This window comes from Oncorhynchus masou, chromosome 15 (genome assembly GCF_036934945.1).
Source record: "Oncorhynchus masou masou isolate Uvic2021 chromosome 15, UVic_Omas_1.1, whole genome shotgun sequence".
In the NCBI taxonomy this organism is placed as follows: domain Eukaryota; kingdom Metazoa; phylum Chordata; class Actinopteri; order Salmoniformes; family Salmonidae; genus Oncorhynchus; species Oncorhynchus masou.
This window is the reverse complement of record NC_088226.1, coordinates 26,507,084-26,532,141: the sequence shown is the minus strand read 5'-3', so window position 1 is coordinate 26,532,141 and position 25,058 is coordinate 26,507,084. Positions and strand designations below refer to the sequence as shown.

The window sequence follows — 25,058 nt, the reverse complement described above, 5'->3', positions numbered from 1 at the left end:
ACAATTGTCTCAAGGATTAAAAATCCTTCTTTAACCAGTCTCCTTCCCTTCATCTACACTGATTAAAGTGAATTTAACAAGTGACATCATAAGGCATCATAGCTTTCGCCTTGTCAGTGCATGTCATGGAAAGAGCAGGTGTTCTTAATGTTTTGTACACTGGGGTTTTTGTCTTGTGTCCGCCATCGGTTGTGATGCAACATGCTCTTGAATACAGGGTGGGTCAATGGGTAGGAGCCCGAAGGAGGCAAATACAACAGTGTCGGTGCTGTCAGTCCTGGAAAACAGAATAAGGAGACACAAAACACCGAGAAGAGGGCAGGGTTTTAGCCACTGTCAGTTCCATACGATATCCAGTATGTTATAATAGGGTTTCAATGTTTATAATTTCTCTTGCACTTGTACCTGAAACATCTCTTGCACCTGAAACATCTGCCCTTCAGACTGCTATGCATTGCTCCCAACATCTGCCACATTCTGAGACATGCAGCTGAAGTTACAGTAGAGGTAACAGGTAGAGATATTCAAAGGGGAATTTCGGTAGTATGCAAACAATGTCCATAGTCAACAGCTCTGAGTATAGTAGTAGAGAAAAGCAACACCACACATCTGTCTTTAATTGTGTGCCCACTGTTCTTCCAGCTCTCTCTATGCAGTGAAACTCCAATTGAGTAGCAGCTTTGTTTTGGCTTCAGAATACATGGTTTCAAGTCTTCTCAGAAGGGGCCTGGGAAGGGTCGCAGTGAAAGGATTTCCTAGGTGGACCCTTCAGCAAGTCACAGACAACAGGAGTGGTGGGTGGGAGGAACCCCAGGAATGTGGAATTAGTTCCCGGATGCTAAAGAAACAGTTTGTTATCAAACTTGGAGAAACACGATGGTCAAATAAAAAATGTAACACCCTCCCCTCTTTGAATTGGCTACTGCCACATTACGCAATATGCTACTACTGGCTGTCAGGCAAAAAAGTGAATGTTTTGTTATTTTCTTTCAGTGGTGTTTTTTGCTTTGTTTGTCTCTTTGTTTGTGTTTAAATGTATCCCTTAGCAGTGAAAGTATGCGTTGAATGGTGTTTACGCTGCATGAAACAAATGGGAGGCCATATGCTCTCTTTTATAGACCTTTATATAAAATAATGTTGGTCACACGCATGTGTGGAGCACTGGGGATGTTTGACCCCTGACAGTCTTCTCTCTCTGTGGCTCCAGATGGCTCAAACTCAACTCAAAGGCCAGCCGGAAGGAGAAGGAGCGTGGCGAGATACAGGTAACGGTCCAGTTCACGCGCAACAACATGACAGCCAGCATGTTCGACCTTACCATGAAGGACAAGCCGCGCTCTACCTTCGGCAAACTCAAGGACCGCGTGACGGGGAGGAAGAGGGGCGACATGGAGTCCTCCTCGGCTATTGTGCCGGGACGCTTCGCCGCCCTGTCGAGTTCCCTGGGGCAGCCATTCGGGGAGGGGAGCGGAGGGGGAGAGGACCCTGGGGAGGTAGAGGTAGCCGAGGAGAAGCGGAGCAAGGTGAAGGATTTTTTCCTGGGTAAGGGAAAGCTGCGGAGGTCTTCTGACACGAGGTCGTGTTCGTCGCTGGCCTCAGAAAGCAGCGTGTCGTCCACAACCAGTGAGAGCCACTGTCCCCCTTCTCTGGGTCTAGGCCTTCTGGTGGACCCCCCCAGCTCCCCCATCTACAGCAGCAAGGTCAAAGACACCCACCACGGAGATACAGACCTAGCTAAAAAAGGTAAGCCTGCAGATTTCCTCTGTGTTTTAGATAAAAGATTTGCTCTATTTTTGTCCAAGGGTTTCATTTTCTTTCGAAATTGCCCTAAATGTCTGTAATATGCACAGTAATTCATGAACTGTATTTAAATGATATGCTGACAGAATGTTAGATGGAAAAAACAAACATGGAAAAAGCATTTACTATATCTCAAGGATATGGCATGCTTATGCATTTTAAGGAATTGTTTTGGAATAGAGGTTATTATTATACTTTTCCCCCCTCCAAACAGTGCTTACCACCACACAGTCTTCCCCAAAGATACTGACCCACAAGCGAGCCTTCAGCGACGAGGCAAGTAGGATCGCCACGACTGCCATTCCCCGGCCCTGTCCTGCTGTGGAGTCCCTCAAGGGTCAAGGTATGACTCTCTCCCAATCCTCTCTGTGCATCAACGGAAGCCACATCTATGGATCTGAACCGGTGGGTCCCAAGGGCTCAAGCACCCTTCCATCCAAGCTGGTCCTGCTCGAGAAGTGCTCCCCTCTCTCTCGTTCGCTGCAGAACCTCACAAAGCGGAGCGAGGACAAGGGTTCCGCCGGCGAGGGTCGGCGCTGGTCCTTCGACAAGGTAAAGAAAGATGAGAAGGATGAGGAGAAGGAGGCCGAACCTCCAGTCTCCCAGTTTCAAAGTGCTCGGGTGTGGGGTCGGCCGGTGCAGGCAGCAGCCCCGATGCTGTCTTCTACTACCACGGTGGACTCAGCAGACAAAGGAAAGAAGCTCAGAAAAACATTATTCTCCGGAGGGAGGAGTGATTCTCTACCTGCCAAGTCCGAGCTGAGCCAGGGTTCTCCTCCCCCTGAGGGGAGACTGCGAGGCTGGTTTGGCTCCAGTGACTCCCAGAACAAGCCAAGGTGAGTGGAGGGTCATTTCAGCTCTGTGGCTCCATTCTCCAGGGCTTCATACAGTTTTGCCTTCCATCGAAAGCACACAATAGGCATCTACATCATGGAAGGTTTTGATTTCCTTGTTTTCATTGTCTATGCTGCCCCCTGTTCCTTTAAAACGGAAATGTGGCAAGTTCATCCACCATTTTACAGCAATCTCATATAGGCCATAATTTAATGGTCATACTGTCCTCATAACACAGCATAATAGTTGACATCCAGGCCATTTGTATAAAAATGTACTGTACTTCCAATCAAAAGAAAATCAAAGACTCAAGGAGTCTATGTGACTGGAGTTGGAAAGGACATTTTGGCACATGTATATTTCACTCTTAAAATCGCTTGGGGTTCTCAAGTACTAATGCCAGAGGATCTACCTGGACTTAGGTTTGGTATGTTGTGGAACATTGATCTAGATGTGCAAAATCATCTGGGCCAGTATTCATAATGTCTTGGAATAGCAGTGCTGACCCCCACCCCATGTAACCTCATTCATTAGGATCTAAAAGGCTAAACTGGTCCTCGATCAGCACTCCTAATCGCAGATTCTTTATGAATACTGGATCAGTACACTAATCACCTGTTCTTGCTATTAGATCATCCTGCAGTATTGCTGTCTATAATCTGACAGTAATTTCTGAAATACCAAACTTGGTACATCTTGCTCTTCACCTTGCTTCAGTAATTTGCTAAATGCAGTTTTGCTTTTTGTAGTAAACTCCTGTTGCTGTTTTCCATAACCCATTATTGTTTAAATTTTGTTGGCATATTCACAAGATAGTCCTAGAATAGACAGTAGTTGGCTGGGTTGCCTTTTTCTCTCTGTGTTAGACAAATGGAACCCATATTTTAAAATGGACCAGCTGGCACAGAATTAACAAAGAGGACTGCTTGTGCCTTCCCTCCACAGGCTGGAAGTTTCTCCTAAGGTAGAAAGCGAATCAGACACCCCTCCTCCTCTCCCCCCTCGCTCCCCCATTCCCCTCCAGTGCTCGTCTCCCTCTGCTTCTTTCACTGGCCATTCCTCGCCCGACAGTGCCCATCCAACTAACCCCTTCACTCCCTCTCCCTCTCTGACCCCTGACCCCATCTCTCCCTTCAACCCCTTCCTCCCGCGTATGCAGTGTAACCCCTTTTTTGAGGACCTCATTGCAGAAGAGGGCCAGAGGTCCCCCCCTTTTGCTACCTGCTCCCCCGTCACACCCCTCTGTCATTCCACAGCTTTGCCTTGCGTCCCCAGTCCCACCCACGATCCTGCCGTGCAAATTGAAATGGCCGCCATATGTCGAGACCGGCCCAGGCCTGTAGCCAGGCAGACGTCCCTCCCTGCCTTACTTCCGACACCAGCGACGGCTAGCCCCCCCAATCCGTTTACGTCTCGCTCCATATCAGAGAGTGGGGGAGGAGAATGGGATGAGTCCTTTGATGCCTTTGCCTCCAGCAGACTGAATTCGCCAAAGGGCTCTCCTACCAATCACCCATCAATAGCAACCTCAAGGCAAGCCCAAGTAAGAAGCACTCCTCCATATGAGAGTTACACTATTCCACCCATTGAGGAGATGAGGATGAGTGAAGAAGAAGAGCCTCCACCATTGCCTCCACGGAGGCCCATAATACGGACTCTGGTGAACGAGAGACCTTCTGACAGCTGGTTGCACAGGGGTCAGGAACTGGCGGTGCAGAAAGAGGCCTGTCTCCTGTCACAAACAGGCGCAGCTTCCCTACAGCACACAAGAGAATGGGGGCACAAGAGACACACACCAAGTCCCCACCTGTACCCAAGCCCAGGCAAAGACCTTGTCAGTAGTGACCTGTTGGACTTTCATACCGTACACTCACAACATTATGCCAACATGTCTCCAGATTCTCCATCTCCATTCAAGTCTGAAGATGAGTTCAAGAAGTTTGACTATGAACCATTACGAGATGAAGATGATAAAATGATATTTACTGAGCAGGACCTATGGCCAGATGCAACAGATTCAATAATATTGATGGCTTCAGAGGATACGACGGACGCCAGTCCCACTGTAAGAAAATATGCTATTGTAAAGAACACTTCACATTCTGAACTCAAAGACTTATCTCTGCCAGTAATGCTTCTTAATAGTGAAAGGACTGTTGCCGATCTACTGACTAAGTCTTCCCCAAAACACTCTAAATCAGGTCTTAAGACTCTAGACATTGCTTCAACGCCATCAGACCCAACAACGGACTCGTTCTCAATTCACCCAGATAAGCCCACCAAGTCCAGAAACAACAATTATGAATCACCGCCGCTAACCTTAGAAGACCTTAATAAAAACAAAAGTAACTCAGATTTTTGTTTTATTGACTCTGCTTCTGATGCTTCCCCATCTCCATCTGACATGATGACAGTACATACCCTCAAAAGTTTAGGTGGCATTTGTCCTCAACCTCCACAAGATACTCCCATAGCATTATCTCATGAGCAGATGATGCTATATGCAGAAGATATGTTAATTTTTCAGAAGACTCGTACTATAGATGTCGACTCTGCTGTAAAAGTGAACTTACCAGAAGTCTCCTCGCTTTGTCAAGACAATTGTCAAGATGGAGGATGTGAATTGAATACATCACGCAGAGATTCTGCAAGCAATATGAAGAGCATTAGCATTTTTACGCCTGACAGTCTTAACATGGAGAGAGAGACTGTAGAATTAAAAGACACTCAATCTCCAATGGATAGAAATGGCAACATTACAAAATCAAAGATAGACAGTTCAAAACTAGACCCTTTATGTCATGTTAGATCTTTTCCAGTTTCGTCCCAGATGGAAATGCAACAGGAAGTTGTACGCAATAAACAGGAAGTGAGTCAGCCTCTGGCCAAACGAACCAATCCTGTCAATGAGTCTTCACCAAGGGGCACTAGTTCTCACAGAAGTCTCAAGGAAATGATACGAGAGCTCCACGGCAACAGTGGTGCAAATAGCCCTGGCAAAGGATTAGGTGAGAGCCCTCTTCACCAATCTTGTTCTCCTGGGCAAATAATCTCAGAGAGCATTGAAGGACCGTTCTCATATCAACCCACCAAATCTCCTTTTTCCTCACCTTTGTCACCGAATAGAGAGACAACGCTCAAGGCAGCTACATTATTTGTGTCCTCGCAAAAAATACACACAAATAGTTCCACTCAGTCAATTCCAAAAGAAAACTGCTTAACGGAATATTCCTCATCCAAATATGCTGGGGCGATCAGCTTTGAAGACCTCCACGCCAAAGTAGCCCCGAACGTGAGAAGCCCCATGAGTGCCAGGTTAAGGCCTGGCACCACAGTGCATGCTTCCAACCCCTGTGCTTCCAACCCCTTCTCTGCTACCCCCTCCCTGGCAACTGAAACTAATGGCCAGGCTAAGCTGCCCCCCACCCCTGTCCCCCCCTCCATACATCACCCCCCGACCGTGAGGCCCAGTACCGGAGCCAGTGCCACCTTGGCTGTGGCACCCTACACCTCTTCCTCCTTCTCCTCCTCTTCCTCCTACACCACTGCCCAGCCCTTGGTCGATGCACGGCACACACTTTTGCCTGAGGAGACACAGCCAGCTAGCAGCCTGCCCCGACAGGAGAGCAGGTGAGACTTCTCCTCACACTTAAGCGCTGCAGAGTGTACCCACTCAAACTCCTCTTGAGAAAATACAAATACCAGGTTGGGTTGCCAGTTTGAGGTACCAAATTGGGTTGCCAGGTTGTAGTCAACAATGGGATGAAATAGTTAGACATAGCTCAACTGCTGGCATAACTTGAAAATCTATATATTGTTAGACTGTATTCTCATTTTTCCAAACAAAATACATTGATTTGGTTCCTTTGATTTAATCTATTCAAGTAGCTTCCTTAAGAGGGGTTCTCTACATTAATCAGTACATCTCCCCTGCCAGTACCACCTGCCCATGCAAACCCATTGTTTGCGACAGTGCATTGTTTTGTGAATTGCTTAATCTTTTATGTTGCTCATCTCACTTCTGTGTTGTTAATTTATGTGTCAAACATTTGTGTTGCTGACTGTCTCATCACATCAAGGAGTCCACAACCACAATCAAAGTCATCATAATGAGAATCTCAGCCTAACCTTGATTAAACAACTGCTTTAGCTCTCTGTGCTGTCATTCTAACCATATGGAAGTGCCTACTTTCACTCAGCAGGGTAGACTAGTGGTTAGAGCGTTGGACTAGTAACCAGAAGGTTGCGAGTTCAAACCCCTGAGCTGACAAGGTACAAATCTGTCGTTCTGCCCCTGAACAGGCAGTTAACCCACTGTTCCCAGGCCATCATTGAAAATAAGAATTTGTTCTTAACTGACTTGCCTGGTTAAAAAAAAAAAAAACTCTCTCATTAGGTGTAGGATGAAGTTGCCTTTATACGCTGATTTCTCCCACTAATGGTTAGGATTGGGGAGGGGAAGCTGTTCCTAGATCTGTACCTAGGGGAAACTTCACTCTGGAGCCTGTCATTACCTGATACGGCATACCTGCTCTGTGATATACACAAATCAGACAACATGAGTTCTTTTTACACTCTCTTGCTGAAACCTGATGCTAAACACATTTTGTTATCATGTAGAGGACTGATTTGAGGTTATATACTGAAAATTCTAAACCCAAGCCAGAGCATTGTTATGAATATACCCACATACGATGCCAGTGCCTCATATTGTACTGTACTGATTTTCATGTGAAAATGTATATGTACACATAATCCAATGCAGTGAACCTTTGATGGTGATGTTTCCTCTGCAGCCCCCACCCAGTGAAGCCCTTGACCACCACAGCCAGTCAGGGGGAGAAGAAAGAGGGCCGGTCAGTTCTGGAGAAGCTCAAGTCTTCCATCCACCCAGGCCGCTCTGCCCAGCAGACACTGGCCGTGGCTGAGACTGAGAAGAAGATTGAGGTATAACAAGGCCACAAACTCTGCATTTAGACGGGCAGCCCAATTCGGATATTTTTCCACTAATGGGTCTTTTGACCAATCACATCAGATCTTTTCACGTCAACTCTTTTTCAGAGCGTATCTGGTTGGTCAAAATACCAATTACTGAAAAAAATAGCAGAATTGGGCTGTCTGTCTAAACGCAGCCAAACTATCACTGCAGAAAAAAACAGAATAGACCAGCATAAATTTAAAGCTGGTCTATGCTGGTTTATGCTGGTTCATGATGGTCAGTGCTGGTATGATGCTAGTCAAGCTGGTCTGACCAGCATGCTCTAACTGGTTCTTCTGGCAGACCAGCATGGTCTAGCTGGTCAAGTTGGTCTGACCAGAATGGTCTGGCTGGTTATGCTGGCATACCAGCCTAAGTTGTGTTTTTTATGGTGATTGGCATTTGCTGTATTGCTGGGGACTAGTCTTCACTGTGCTTTTGCTGGTGGCCAGCCTTTGCTATGTTTTGGATACTGGTGACCAGCATAAGCTAAAGCAAAACCAGCATCAAATCCCATTATGCGGGCTTGCAAACTGATGTTTAAATCCTATTGGAATTCAGCCAGAGTGGATTCCCACAATCTGCATTCAGAATGACCTGCAGGGTTAGAAAAATGAATGAATTAGACTACCTATACCATTTAAACTGGAACAACCATTTCAGTAACGGGTGCAATAAATCCAACTAGATTGGATTAGTTTATAAAAATGTATGTTATTTATCAACACTGGAGTACCACATACCCTGCAGGCCGGGGGACCCATGGGGGTCTTTTCTCTCAGCGTCATGGCAAAATGAGTAGAATAGCATGAGATTAGCTTTAAAATTGCAAATTTTTCTCTCTGCCCCATGGTAATATGTGTAGAATTGCAGGAAATTCGCTTCAAACCAGCAACATTTTCTCTCAGCCTCATGGCAATGAAAAGTATGAGATTAGCTATACCTTGCTCACACCTACAGTATACTTTGCTGAGACCACGGGGCCAGTGAAACTGTCAATCAATGTACACGCAAAAACACAGATATTGACAGAAACAATTTTTTAAAAACTAACTACAATAGAGCATGCTGGGAAATATCCTAATGATGGGCGGGGTTTAGCAGACCAGCAAAATTCGGATTACTTTAGAGTAGAGGTTGAACGATTCAGATCTTTCAGCGCCAATACAAATACTAAATATTTGAGAACCAAAAAGAGCCGATACCGATTAATCGGACGAATATATATATATATATTTGTAATAATGACAATTACAGCAATACTGAATGAACAATGAACACTTTTATTTACGTTTTATATAATACATAAACAAAATAAATGTAGTCTCAAATAAATAAACATGTTCAATTTGGTTTAAATAATGCAAAAACACAGTGTTGGAGAAGAAAGAAAAAGTGCAATATGTGCCATGTAAAAAAGCTAACGTTTAAGTTCCTTGCTCAGAACATGAGAACATATGAAAGCTGGTGGGTACTTTTAACATGAGTCATCAATATTCCCAGGTAAGAAGTTTTAGGTTGTAGGACTATTTCTCTCTATACCATTTGTATTTCATAGACCTTTGACTATTGGCTCTTCTTATAGGCACTATAGTATTGCCAGCTTAATCTCGGGAGTTGATAAGCTTGAAGTCATAAACAGAGCTGTGCTTCAAGCATTGCGAAAAGCTGCTGGCAAATGGAGGAAAGTGCGGTTTGAATGAATGCTTACGAGCCGGCTGCTGCCTACCACTGCTCAATCAGACTGCTCTATCAAATATCAAATCATAGACTTAATTATAATATAATAAACAGAAATACGAAACTCTCCAAATACGGTTGTGCCAAGCTTGTAGCATCATACCCAAAATAAGACTCAAGGCTGTAATCGCTGCCAAAGGTGCTTCAACAAAGTACTGAGTAAAGGGTCTGAATACTTATGTAAATGTGTTCTTTCAGTTTTTTATAAACCTGTTTTTTACAAACCTGTTTTTGCTTTGTCATTATGGGGTATTGTGTGTAGACTGATGAGGGGAAAAAACTATTTCATCCATTCGAGAATAAGGCTGTAACGTAACAAAATGTGGAAAAAAAGTTGGTCTGAATACTTTCTGAATGCACTGTATAAAATTCTGACCTTGTTTAGCATTATGTAGTCCAGATATTGCATGAATCCAATATTTGTATCCATTTTAATCAAAAGGCAAAATGGCAGTCAATTATGCTTAGCGGTTCATGTTTTTTTACTGTTAGCTGTGGCTAGGCTAGTGGGGGTCATTGTGGTCGATTGTGTAGCATTCAGTTACATTTCTGATTATAGTCGTTAATCTGTTGTGATGTGTTGGACAAACATACAATTGGATGGTTTTACATGCTAGATAGCGTACCTTTTGCACTATTTTGGTACAGATACTAATTCATTGAATAGCAGTAGCAACATAAACTCAGCAAAAAAAGAAACGTCCCTTTTTCAGGACCCTGTCTTTCAAAGATAATTCATAAAAATCCAAATAACTTCACAGATCTTCATTGTAAAGAGTTTAAACACGGTTTCACATGCTTATTCAATGAAGCATAAGAAATTAATGAACATGCACCTGTGGAACGGTCACAGTTATGACAACTTAGGACACTAAAGAGGCCTTCCTACTGACTCTGAAAAACACCAAAAGAAAGATGCCCAGTGTCCTTGCTCATCTGCGTGAATGTGCCTTAGGCATGCTGCAAGGAGGCATGAGGACTGCTGATGTGGCCAGGGCAATAAATTGCAATGTCCGTACTGTGAGATGCCTAAGACAGCGCTACAGTCGAGACAGGATGGACAGCTGATCGTCCCCGCAGTGGCAGACCACGTGTAACAACATCTGCACAGGATCGGTACATCCCGAACATCACACCTACGGGACAGGTACAGGATGGTAACAACAACTGCCCGAGTTACACCAGGAATGCACAATTCCTCCATCAGTGATCAAACTGTCCGTAATAGGCTTGGAGAGGCTGGACTGAAGGCTTGTAGGCCTGTTGTAAGGCAGGTCCTCACCAGACATCACCGGCAACAACGTCGCCTATGAGCACAAACCCACCGTCGCTGGATCAGACAGGACTGGCAAAAAGTGCTCTTCACTGACGAGTCGCGGTTTTGTCTCACCAGGTGTGATGGTTGGATTCGCGTTTATCGCTGAAGGAATGCACATTACACTGAGGTCTGTACTCTGGTGCGGGATCGATTTGGAGGTGGAGGGTCCATCATGGTCTGGGGCAGTGTGTCACAACATCATCGGACTGAGCTTGTTGTCATTGCAGGCAATATCAACACTGTGCATTACAGAGAAGACATCCTCCTCCCTCATGTGGTACCCTTTGTCACGTCTAATCAAGGTGGGTGGAATCAGGCGCAGAGAGCAGATAGCGATATAAAGTTTTATTCTCCGGTGAACAAAATAAACAACGATCAACCCAAATACAGACAGGGTGAATATATCCAACACAGGATAAAGACTAACCGGAGAATAATAAACAGCAAACACCGACAGACAAAACAAATGACAAAATAAACAATCCCGCACAAAACAAGGGCGGGACAACCTACATTAAATACAGACACTAATTAACTAAACAACACACAGGTGAAACCAATTAGACAAAACCAACAGATACACAAAAAAGGGATCGGTAGTGGCTAATAGGACGGTGACGACGACCGCCGAGCACCGCCCGAATGGGCAGGAGACCCAACTTCGGCGGAAGTCGTGACAGTACCCCCCCCCCTGACGCGCGGCTCCCGCAGCGCGCCGCCACCGTCCTCGAGGACGACCCGGAGGACGAGGTGCTGGGCGATCCGGGTTGAGGCGGTGGAAATCTCTCAGGAGGGAAGGGTCCAAAATATCCCTCACCGGAACCCAGCATCTCTCCTCCGGGCCGTACCCCTCCCAGTCCATGGGGTACTGTAGGCCCCCCACCCGGCGTCTCGAATCTAGAATGCCTCGAACTGTATACGCCGGGGACCCCTCGATGTCCAGAGGGGGCGGAGGGACCTCAGGCACCTCACCTTCTTGCAGGGGACCAGCCACCACCGGCCTAAGGAGAGACACATGAAACAAGGGGTTAATACGGTAATACCTAGGAAGTTGTACCCTATAACACACCTCGTTTATTCTCCTCAGGACTTTGAACGGCCCTACACACTGCGGCCCCAGCTTCCGACAGGGCAGGCGGAGAGACAGGTTTCGGGACGAGACCCTGTCCCCCGGTGCAAACACGGGGGTCTCACTGCGGTGCTGGTCAGCACTCCTCTTCTGCCTTTCTCCCGTTAACCGTAATGAGTCCTGAACGGCTTTCCAGGTGTCCTTGGAGCGCTGTACCCATTCCTCCACCGCAGGAGCCTCGGTCTGACTCTGATGCCATGGAGCCAGGACCGGCTGGTAACCTAACACACACTCAAAAGGAGACAAGTTAGTAGAGGAGTGGCGTAAGGAGTTCTGGGCTAATTCGGCCCATGGAACATACCTTGCCCACTCACCAGGCCGGTCCCGACAATAGGACCGCAGAAACCTGCCCACATCCTGGTTAACGCGCTCCACCTGCCCATTACTCTCGGGGTGAAAACCTGAGGTTAAGCTAACCGAGACCCCCAGTCTCTCCATAAACGCCCTCCACACTCTTGACGTGAATTGGGGACCCCGATCAGAGACGATATCCTCAGGCACCCCATAGTGCCGGAAGACATGGGTAAACAAAGCCTCAGCAGTCTGCAGGGCCGTAGGAAGACCGGGCAACGGAATGAGACGACAGGACTTAGAAAACCAATCCACAACGACCAGGATCGTAGTACTTCCCTGGGACGGGGGAAGGTCGGTAAGAAAATCCACCGATAAATGTGTCCACGGCCGTTGTGGAACGGGGAGGGGTTGTAATTTCCCTCTAGGCAGGTGCTGAGGAGCCTTGCTCTGAGCACACACTGAACATGAGGAGACATAAAATCTCACGTCTTTAGCCAGTGTGGGCCACCAGTATCTCCCTCTCAGACTCTGCACTGTCCTCTTGATACCAGGATGACCCGAGGAGGGAAGAGTATGAGCCCACCTAATCAGCTTGTCCCGGACCACCCTCGGCACGTACTTGGTCCCAACTGGACAGTTAGGAGGAGCCGGCTCTGACCGTGAGGCCCTCTCTATCTCAGCGTCCACCTCCCATATCACCGGTGCCATGAGACATGACGATGGAATGATGGGAGTTGGCTCTACTGACCGTTCCTCGGTATCATAGAGGCGAGACAGTGCGTCAGCTTTAGTGTTTTGGGAGCCTGGCCAATATGTGAGGGTAAACTGGAACCTAGTAAAAAACATGGCCCATCTAGCCTGACGTGGATTTAGTCTCTTAGCTGCCCGGATGTACTCGAGATTACGATGGTCAGTCCAGATGAGAAAAGGGTATTTAGCCCCCTCAAGCCAATGTCTCCACACCTTCAGAGCCTTGACTACAGCTAACAACTCCCGGTCCCCCACATCATAGTTTCGCTCCGCTGGGCTGAGCTTGCTCGAAAAGAAAGCACACGGGCGGAGTTTGGATGGCACGCCCGAGCGTTGGGACAGCACGGCTCCAACCCCAGCCTCGGACGCATCCACCTCCACTATGGGGGGGTCCGGATGTGCCAACACGGGCGCATTGGTGATCAGCTCCTTCAGACGACTGAAAGCTCTCCCCGCCTCTGCTGACCAGCGCAAGCGCACCGGTCCTCCCTTCAGCAGTGAGGTGATGGGAGCAGCCACCTGACCAAAACCCCGGATAAACCTCCGGTAGTAATTGGCAAACCCTAAAAACCGCTGCACTTCTTTCACTGTGGTCGGAGTCGGCCAATTACGCACGGCTGTAACGCGATCATCCTCCATCACCACCCCGGAGTTGGAAATACGATACCCCAGGAAGGAAACAGACTGTTTGAAAAACTCACATTTCTCCGCCTTGCAATACAGGTCATGCTCCAGTAGTCGCCCAAGTACCTTACGCACCAGAGACACATGCTCCGCGCGTGTGGCAGAATAGATCAAGATGTCATCAATGTACACTACCACTCCCTGCCCGAGCAGGTCTTGGAGAATCTCATCTACGAAAGATTGAAAAACGGCTGGAGCATTCTTCAACCCGTATGGCATGACGCAGTACTCATAATGACCAGAAGTAGTACTAAATGCGGTTTTCCACTCATCTCCTTCCCGGATACGTACCAGATTATACGCGCTCCTCAGGTCCAGTTTTGTGAAGAATCGCGCCCCGTGAAATGATTCCATTGCCGTAGCGATGAGAGGTAGTGGGTAACTAAACCCCACTGTGATGGAATTTAGACCTCTATAATCAATACACGGACGCAGACCTCCATCCTTCTTCACAAAAATAAAGCTTGAGCAGACGGGTGATATGGAGGGCTGAATGTACCCCTGTCCCAGCGATTCGGAAACATATGTTTCCATCGCAACTGTCTCCTCCTGGGACAATGGATACACGTGACTCCTAGGAAGTGCAGCGTTTTCCAGAAGGTTTATCGCACAGTCCTCTCGACGATGAGGTGGTAATTGGGTCGCCTTCCCTTTACTGAAGGCGATAGCCAAATCGGCATAATCAGAGGGAATGCGCACGGTGGAAACTTGGTCTGGACTCTCCACCGTAGTCGCACCAACGGCAACTCCTATGCACCTACCTGAACACTCCTCTGACCACCCCTTAAGAGCCCCCTGTCGCCAGAAAATCACCGGGTTGTGTTGAGCTAACCAGGGAACCCCTAACACCACTGGAAACGCAGGTGAATCTATAAGGAACAGGCTAATCTGCTCCTTATGATCACCCTGCGTTACCATGTCCAGCAGCACCGTAGCCTCCCTAATTACTCCTGACCCTAATGGTCGGCTATCTAAGGAGTGCACGGGAAAAGGTCGATCTAACGACACCAGGGGAATCCCTAGCCTTAACGCAAGCCCACGATCCATAAAATTCCCAGCTGCGCCTGAATCGACTAGCGCCTTATGCTGTAGAGATGGGGAAAAACCAGGGAAAGAAATCAATACAAACACATGACCGACAGGAAGCTCTGAATGAGTTTGGTGCTTACTCACCTGGGGTGATCGAGCAGTGTTCCGCCTGTCCTCCCGACTCCTAGACGAGTTCCTCCAGCACCGGTCGGACGTGTGCCCTCGTCGACCACAACTGGTGCAGGAGGACACTCCTCCTCCGGTCCCCCTTGAAGCCGTACCTCCTAATTCCATAGGGATAGGAACAGGGGGGCTGGGGATTGGAAACGACAGGACCTGATCCGAACGCTCGCGAGCAGCCAGCAGGTTGTCGAGACGGATAGCCAGATCGATAAGTCCATCCAGTGTGAATGTGGTGTCCCGACATGCCAGCTCCCTGCGGACGTCCTCCCTGAGACTACATCTAAAATGATCAATCAAGGCCCTGTCGTTCCATCCTGCTCCTGCTGCCAAAGTCCTAAACTCAAGGGCAAAATCCTGTACGCTCCTTGTCTCCTGACGCAGGCGGAACTGCCGTTCACCCGCCGTCCGACCCTCGGGTGGATGGTCAAAAACAGCTCGGAATCGGCGGGTGAACTCTGGGTAATTATCCTTAGCCGAGTCCGGACCATTCCATACTGCGTTAGCCCACTCGAGGGCTCGCCCAGTCAAGCAGGAGACGAGGGCGCACACGCTCTCCTCTCCAGAGGGAGCAGGACGCACGGTAGCCAGGTATAGTTCCAGCTGAAGGAGGAAACCCTGGCACCCAGCCGCCGATCCGTCAAACTCCCGTGGGAGTGTCAGCCGAATAGCCCCAGAGCCAGATGTGGTCGCAGAAACAGGAGGTGCTGGAGAAGGGGTTGGTAGAGATGATGTGGGGAGGCCACTCCTCTCCCATCGATCCATTCTCTCCATCATTTGGTCCATAGCAGAACCAATCCGGTGAAGCACGCTGGTATGATGGGAGAGGAGACGCTGCTGCTCCTGCTGATTCCATGGGTGGTGCGGGATTCTGTCACGTCTAATCAAGGTGGGTGGAATCAGGCGCAGAGAGCAGATAGCTTTATTCTCCGGTGAACAAAATAAACAACTGTCAACCCAAATACAGACAGGGTGAATATATCCAACACAGGATAAAGACTAACCGGAGAATAATAAACAGCAACCACCGACAGACAAAACGAATGACAAAATAAACAATCCCGCACAAAACAAGGGCGGGACAACCTACATTAAATACAGACACTAATTAACTAAACAACACACAGGTGAAACCAATTAGACAAAACCAACAGATACACGAAAAAGGGATCGGTAGTGGCTAATAGGACGGTGACGACGACCGCCGAGCACCGCCCGAATGGGCAGGAGAGCCAACTTCGGCGGAAGTCGTGACACCCTTCCTGTAGGCTCATCCTGACATGACACTGTATCACAATTCCAGTGGGTTAGAAGTTTACATACACTAAGTTGACTGTGCCTTGGAAAATTCCAGAAAATTATGTCATGGCTTTAGAAGCTTCTGATAGGCTAATTGACATCATTTGAATCAATTGGAGGTGTACCTTCAAACTCAGTGCCTCTTTGTTTGACATCATGAGAAAATCAAAAGAAATCAGCTAAGACCTCAGGAAAAAATTGTAGAGCTCCACAAGTCTGGTTCATCCTTGGGAGCAATTTCTAAATGCCTGAAAGGTACCACGTTCATCTGTACAAACAATAGTACAGTAGTAAGTATAAACACCATGGTACTGCACAGCTGTCATACCGCTCAGGAAGGAGACGCGTTCTGTCGCCTAGAGATGAACGTACTTTGGTGCGAAAAGTGCAAATCAATCCCAGAACAACAGCAAAGGACCTTGTGAAGATGCTGGAGAGAACAGGTACAAAAGTATCTATATCCACAGTAAAACGAGTCCTATATCGACATAACCTGAAAGGCCGCTCAGCAAGGAAGAAGTCCCTGCTCCAAAACCACCATAAAAAAACAGACTATGATTTGCAATTGCACATGGGGACAAATATCGTACTAAATGTCCTCAGATCTGATGAAACAAAAATAGAACTGTTTGGCCATAATGACCATCATTATGATTGCAAGCAAAAGAACACCATCCCAACCGCGAAGCACGGTGGTGGCAGCATCATGTTGTGGGGGTGCTTTGCTGCAGGAGGGACTGGTGCACTTCACAAAATAGATGTCATGAGGCAGGAAAATTATGTGGATATATTGAAGCAACATCTCAAGACATCAGTCTTGGTCACAAATGGGTCTTCCAAATGGACAATGACCTCAAGCACACTTCCAAAGTTGTGGCAAAATGGCTTAAGGACAACAAAGTCAAGGTATTGGAGTGACCATCACAAAGCCCTGACCTCAATCCTATAGAAAATTTGTGGGCAGAATTGAAAAAGCGTGTGCGAGCAAGGAGGCCTACAAACCTGACTCAGTTACACAAGCTCTGTAAGGAGAAATGGGCCAAATTTCACCCAACTTATTGTGGGAAGCTTGTGGAAGGCTACTCAAAACGTTTGACCCAAGTTAAACAATTTAAAGTTAATGCTACCAAATACTAATTGAGTGTATGTAAACTTCTGACCCACTGGGATTGTGATGAAAGAAAGAAAAGCTGAAATAATCATTCTCTCCACTATTATTCTGATATTTCACATTCTTAAAATAAAGTGGTGATCCTAACTGACCTAAAACAGATCATTTGTACTCAAATTAAATGTCAGGAATTGTGAAAAACTGAGTTTAAATGTAATTGGCTAAGTTGTATGTAAACTTACGACTTCAACTGCATCTTAATGCATTTTAAAAATATATATTTTTCTTTTGATAATGACAACTGTGAATTTATGTTATTCTTCATTCAATTGTAATAAACCAGATAATTGACCCTTGAGAGAGCTTTTCCTGAAACCAGCCAACTTTCTCTTGTCTCATATTTTCTCCTGTTTTACAGGAAACATATGATCTGTTGTCCTGGTCTCAATCCTGGGACTTTTAACAAATACATAATTAACATTATATTTATTTTTTATTACAGGAAATGTTCTTTAAAACTTTTCTCTCAGCCTCATGGCAAAATGTGTAAATAGCATAAGATTAGCTATAAAACTGCACTTTTTTCTCTCTGTCCCATGACATGTTGTTGTTATAATAATGTTATCTGGCTTAGGGCTGGCTGACGCTACCACACTTTCATAGACGTTACCCCGCACTATCCTGCACTCTTGTGTAGACATGTGCTGGATTTATAACATTTTATGAGCTTTTTAAATATTTTTTTCTATTTTACTGATGATTTTGAACCCCTGCTCAGATGAAACCTATCTCCTGGATGAAGCAATTTATTAGTCACTCTCCCCCATCCTCACCTACAGATATTCCTGGCTGGCTGTATAGCATATTTGAGCCATTGCAAACACAACACTATTCATGATATTTTGTTTATTCGGTATATATTTAGTTTATTCGGTATACTGATTCGCTTTTGAAAGAAATTCTGAACATGCTGCAAAGCAATTGTGGTCCCACAAGGGAACCTGTTTATGTACTGAACAAAAATATAAATGCAGCATGCAACAATTTCTTTTTTTTACTGAGTTACAGGTCATATAAGGAAACCAGTCAATTGAAATACATTCATTAGGTCCTTATCTATGGATTTCACGACAGGGAATACAGATACAGTGGTTCGTCCTTTAAAAGTTGCTGTGTACTGCGGCACAGCTTGCATTGTGCCGCAGAATTGTATGGCATGTTATTTAAGTGTCAACCACTGTTACCGTTAATGCTAGTTAGTGCTAGTTTGACCACCAGAGGGCATCTTTGAGAAGCATTTGATAGCCTTCAATAGTGGCTGTACTAGAGAATTTCAAACCTTTTTTAGTTAGAACATAGTATATGGGACTGATATTAGGACATTTTGCAAAATTAATTTGATTGATATTATGGTTTCTTTTCCAAGGGGTTCAATTCCCTGACAGGGAGGAAGGAGTAGGCTGTCCTTGTAAATAAGAATTTGTTCTTAACTGACTTGCCTAGTTAAATAAAGGTTACACTAAGAGCATAACAGTTCTACACCATAAGTGTTGGCTAATCAATACTAAAATGGAGATTCAGTGAAAATAAAAATCTCATTGATTTATCAAGACCAGTCCCCATGCTTGTCTCAGAGCAGTGCGAAACGGTGCTAAAATAGTTGTAGCCTAATGCTTCAAATCCTATTGCTTCTAACTTCAATATGCTCTTTAAATAAATAAGACCTACACCACTTTAACAGCAAATTACTCAACACTAGTGAGACTCATGTCGCCTACGGTAGGCCAACAGTACATCGAAAAATATGACGTGACTCTCCGCCAATAATTACATATAGAGGATTGGAGGATATTTCTGTAGTAATTCGTTATGGACCCATAACTAAATAAACATTGGCATTTAAAAAAAAAAAATGTTATCATTATTTTATTAACGAAAGCATAAGAATGCCATTATTAGTTACATTGTTTTAGTTTGAACGTGCAGACTGGCATTAAGAACAGCAGGAATGTTTCCCTAGTCAGCACCATTGCAGTGCAATTCCCCTTAAAGTGTTGCCAGCGTGGCGGGGTGGGTGTCGAACCCCCTTCCTCCTCCTCCCTTCCCCATGGGCTAGGTCGGTCGTATGTGCACGGCTCTGCAGCCCATCCTGTGCCCCCTGCCCTCGTAGCTTGAACCTTGCGCACTTTCAGTGGATACAGCTGGAGAACTGCAAGGCAATCCCATTGTGCACCACTCGGGAACCATGACCAATTGTCCTGCTAATAACAGGGTTAATAATATATCTGTGAGAGTATCCAATGGGCTTTTTATGTAATTCAAAATTAATAATAATAATTGCTTTGTTTAAACAATAATATTTTGGAGATGATTTCATTTTCAAATAACATAAAATGAGCGAGAAAAGGCCATTCTTGAACACGGGGGTGAGACATTGTTGCTAATTTGTAAATAAATCCAGTTTGTTATTTAGAATGATTTATTTCTGTTTTTAGAGGAAAAGAAAACAAAAACCTGCAGTCGTCACAGCACGGTCGAGGGCAGCACGGTTATTGAACCAGCATCTGTAGCAACACAGTTTCAGTGTCTTCGACCATTGCGCCACTCAGACACTGTACAGTGTGACTGGTCGGGACTGGGCTACAGTACTACAGTAAGAGCAAAATAATCCTAACAAAATAAAATAAAAACCTTAGTGTAACAATCAGTTATAGGTTTTAGTAAGTAATACTGAAGTCATGCACAATTATCAGTTCCTATTTAGGTTTTTGTCACCCATCCATTGACAGGTAGAGACACAGTAGGACCCAAAAGCATAATCAGTGCTCTCACTCCCCCCTGCGCTGGTCTGAAGCAATGAAGTGGTGACACAGGGTACCGTACTAAACCACAAATGACCTCAAAGTCGCGCAACATAACTTTTAGTGGAGCAACCACTGTATGCATCTGTTGGTCACAGATCCCTTTAAAAAACAGGGTAGGGGCGTGGATCAGAAAACCAGTCAGTATCTGGTGTGGCCACCATTTTCCTCATGCAGCGCGACACATCTCCTTTGCATAGAGTTGGTCAGGATGTTGATTGCAGCCTGTGGAATGTTGTGCGAAGTTTCTGGATATTAACGGGAACTGAAACACGCTGTCGTACACGTCGATCCAGAGCGTCCCAATGGGTGACATGCCTGGTGAGTATGCAGGCCATGGAAAAATACATTTTCTGCTTCCAGGAATTGTTTACAGATCCTTGTGATATGGGGCCGTGCATTATCATGCTGAAACATGAGGTGATGGCTGCAGATGTATGGCACGATCTCTGTGCATTCAAATCGCCATTGATATAATGCATTTGTGTTCGTTGTCCCTAGTTTATGCCTGCCCATACCATAACCCATTATTGACTGTACTTTTTGTCCCATGTGTAACTCTGTTGTTGTTTTTGTCGCACTGCTTTGCTTTATCTTGGTCAGGTCGCAGTTGTAAATGAGACCTTGTTCTCAACTAGCCTACCTGGTGAAATATATAAAAAATAGATTTAAAAAAACACGGCCACCATGGGGCACTTTGTTCACAACGTTTACATCATGTAAACAAATTTGTGCACAACATTTGAGCTTTTTGTGCGTATAGAACATTTTATTTCAGCTCATTAAATATGCAACCAACACTTTACATGCTGCGTTTATATTTGTTCAGTATAGAAACAGTATCCACACATTACAAATGAATCATTGAATATAGTAAAGGAAGGTCCATGAATTTACATAATGATACATTATCTACTTTGGGAAAACTGGGCAGTTCAATTCTATGGAAAAGGTTTTGGTCATGTTCTATTACCTGACAGCAATATATTTTATTAATTGGGTCCCTCCTCTTGTTAATCTGTGTTTCCACATTCTATGTCACAGATCCAGTCAGATCCAGAACAGTGATTACTTCAAGATATGAATGAATGACGAATTCTCAAAGTATTCATACAGGGCCTGTGTTTGTCTTCTCAGGAATCGTTAGCAGACAGCTCTGCCCAGTACGAGCAGCTGACAAACATGGAGCTGATTTCCCTTCTGCTGCAGCAGGAGATGGATATGGAGAAGCAGCAGGTGGCCTCCGACCAGCAGGCGGTGATGCTGGAGAAACACGAGGCGGAGCTGAAGAAGATCAAGGCACAGGTGCGGGACCTAGAGGACTACATCGACAAGCTGCTGGTGCAGATCATGGAGCAGACACCCACACTCCTCCAAGTGCGCTCCCGGCACAAGTGACCACTAGTGCTAGTGTGTGCACATATAATCAGTATAATATTTGGGCCATGGTCACCATCAAACCCTGGTCCTGGAGAGCTCCTAGGATGAGCAGACAATTGTTCCAGCTCAGTCCCTATAATAGTGCATTTAACTAGATTTGGTGTTCAGTTGTTTAGCCAATCAGGTGTTATAGTGCAGGGCATGAAACAAAAGCCTGCACATCCAAGTAGTTCTTGCGGACCAGGATTGGTTACCAATGTTCCAAGGTCAGATGTAGTCCAACACATCCCTAAGCAAATACTAAATCTCACAACCATCCAGGTTTCACTGCTGATACCCTGCCCTGTTGATATAGACACAATATTACCCATGTGCATGCTTGCTATTGCTTTACACTCACTACTTAGGATAAGGAGAGTGACAGCTTTTATCAAATGTACTGCAAGAATTCTTATAAATGTGCATTGATGAAGAATATAGAAAATGTCTTCCTATTCATAAAGTGTACAGTAAATGTAATATTCAGTGGTATAAATTGTTCTTACGTGATATGACATTGCATAAAATTCAGAAAACATTGAAGTGTTTGAATTAGTATAATAATGACCCAAATTGTCTTCATCGTGGTAAATACTGTCATTATTTGGCATAAGACTCAAAAACAGACTGACCCGAGGAGAATTCCACTGAACTTAAATTTGTTCACATGGAGAAATGTGAGCTTCAGCTAGTGTCATATTGTGTAAATTATTATAAAAAATATATAAAAATGAAAATGCATGAAGATAGATGTCTTAAATAGACTGCTTTGAAGGAAATTCCGCTGAACTCAAATTTGTTAAAGTGAAGAAAGATTAACTTGAGCTAGTGTCATATTTTGTAAATGATTATAAATAAATATATATATATATATATATATAGTTAGGTAGGCTATATATAGTTTTGGCTTTTCATACAGCAGCATCATATAAGAACTCATTGTTCTCTTACCAAATGTTTATCTATTTTTTACATGGTTTTCCTATATATTCTTTTCACACATGTGAAAAGAATATATAGGAAAACCATGTAAAAAATAGATAAACATTTGGTAAGAGAACAATGTTTTCTTATATGATGCTGCTGTATGAAAAGCCAAAACTAACAAGCGCTAATGATTTTTTTTCTCCAATTTAAGAAAAATAATAATAATTAATTTTGCAACATATGCGTGACACCTTTCTCTCAACATGAATTTGAGAATGTATGCAAGTTGAAATATCCTCGGCTTTGATATAATTTACTATTCATTGATGAAGTGTGTGCAAAGAATAAAGTGACAAATGTTCATGTGATAAAGGTAGGTACTCCAAAATGAATTCAAAGGCATTGATTTATGCTAAGTTAGGTATATTTTCACATTTTGGTTTAATTTTAAAAGAGAATGAATACAATTACAGATATTTTTGGGGGCTAATCATTTTTTATATATATATAATATGGTATTATTTAGTGCAGTATGCCAATACAGTACTATAATTTAAATGCTATTCATGACCTAAGCACTGTAACATGTCAAATAAAGAAAATTGCTTATCAAATGATTCAGAATTTTTTTAATCCTCAAACTTGTTTACATTATACTTGTGCTAGTCCTTATGCATGAGTAGTCTAAATATTGTGAAAGTCCAAGTTGCCCTTGTTTTCACAGCCCATATATAATGAAAGGAATGCTGATTGGTCTCACAAGGGGTCTGAGGATCTCATCTCGGTACCTAATGGCAGTCAGGCTACCTCTGGCGAGCACATGGAGGGCTGTGCGGCCCCCCAAAGAAATGCCACCCCACACCATGACTGACCCACTGCCAAACAGGTCATGCTGGAGGATGTTGCAGGCAGCAGAGCATTCTCCACGACGTCTCTAGACTCTGTCACGTCTGTCACATGTGCTCAGGTTGAACCTGCTTTCATCTGTGAAGAGCACAGATTTGCCAATCTTGGTGTTCTCTGGCAAATGCCAAACGTCCTGCACGGTGTTGGGCTGTAAGCACATCCCCCACCTGTGGACGTCGGGCCCTCATACCACCCTCATGGAGTCTTGTTTCTGACCATTTGAGCAGACAGACACATGCACATTTGTGGCCTTTTGGAGGTCATTTTGCAGGGTTCTGGCAGTGCTCCTCCTGCTCCTCCTTGCACAAAGGTGGAGGTGAGGTCCTGCTGCTGGGTTGTTGCCCTCCTACGGCCTCTTTCACGTCTCCTGATGTACTGACCTGTCTCATGGTAGCTCCTCCATGCTCTGGACACTACGCTGACAGACACAGCAAACCTTCTTGCCACAGCTCGCATCGATGTGTCATCCTGGATGAGCTGCACTACCTGAGCCACTTGTGTGGGTTTTAGTCTCATGCTACCACTAGAGTGAAAGCACCGCCAGCATTCAAAAGTGACCAAAACATCAGCCAGGAAGCATAGGAACTGAGAAGTGGTCTGTGGTCACCACCTGCAGAACCACTCCTTTATTGGGAGTGTCTTGCTAATTGCCTATAATTTCCACCATCTATTCCATTTGCACAACAGCATGTGAAATGTATTGTCAATCAGTGTTGCTTCCTAAGTGGACAGTTTGATTTCACAGAAGTGTGATTGACTTGGAGTTACATTGTGTTATTTAAGTGTTCCCTTTATTGTTTTGAGCAGTGTATAAACATGTAGACAAATACATAAAAAAGATAGACAAACAATAAACACATTAAATTATAAAACAGTTCTCGACAAGAGAGGGAGAAGAGAAAAGAGAGAAAAAGAGAGTGCGAGAGGAGAGCGAGATCAGGTGTGTGTGTGTATGTATAAGTCCGTATGTGTAAGCAAGCATGTAATTGAGTACGTGTGTGTTCATATCCACTTCATAATATTCAGATCATTTTACAGTTCCCATACCTTCTTTTTTCCCCGTAAACTGAAGTGCCTGTAGAATTTAGTACAGCCACAGTGTTATGGAGCTGTCTCGGGAATAGTTGTCCATCTATAAAGAGTTTGTCCACAATGATAAATGCACACCTACCATCCTTCCTTTGTTGTCTTTGTACTGGATACAGTCCCTTACAACGTTTGTATATCTCCCTTGGAAATTTGTCATTGAGACCAAATTTGGTCCCTTTAAGCTCCCTTCCTCTGCTTTTGATCAGCTCCTTTTGTTGGTAGTCTTCAAATTTTGCCATGATCAGTTGGGGACCCTTGGTCTTGTCGCTCTGAGCTCCAAGTCTGTGTACTCGATGGACAGCCACCTTGTTTACAGTCTCTATAGGAAGTTTCAAGGCGAATTGCATGAATTCTCTGTCCCAGCCGTAAAGGCTAACCGCGTAATCCTTAGCAACAAAACTTTAGTTTGGATTAAAATCGATTTAATGACAATGTTTTAATGTAAACACCAACCCGAGAGTAGACAGGTCAATGTCCAGTTGCACGCTCTGATGACGTATTGACGCTGATGATGTATTGACGTATGGCCCTCCAGGGATTTGCCTCCAACTGGTGTCAGGGCAGTGGAAGTGTCAACCCACTGTTGCCCTGTCTTGGAATATCTGATGGTCAAATGAGGACCCTTCTACCTCCCGAGGAAGTTTTCAGCTGTTATTGTGTCTGCTGTATACATTCCACCTCAGGATGATAAAAATAAGCTGCCTCTTAAC

General features: G+C 44.9%; 1 protein-coding gene across 1 annotated transcript in view; it reads left to right on the top strand.

Moving 5' to 3' along the window:
* LOC135556058 (rab11 family-interacting protein 1-like) overlaps positions 1–22,355 on the top strand; it is a 37,397-nt gene extending 15,042 nt beyond the window's left edge. Inside the window, exons 2-6 of the mRNA XM_064988943.1 lie at positions 1,208–1,743; positions 2,015–2,636; positions 3,580–6,264; positions 7,431–7,581; positions 21,145–22,355. Of these exons, the coding sequence (XP_064845015.1) occupies positions 1,208–1,743; positions 2,015–2,636; positions 3,580–6,264; positions 7,431–7,581; positions 21,145–21,405 (4,255 nt within the window). The 3' untranslated portion in view covers positions 21,406–22,355. The remainder of the gene's footprint in view (positions 1–1,207; positions 1,744–2,014; positions 2,637–3,579; positions 6,265–7,430; positions 7,582–21,144) is intronic.
* The last annotated feature ends 2,703 nt before the right edge of the window (positions 22,356–25,058 follow it).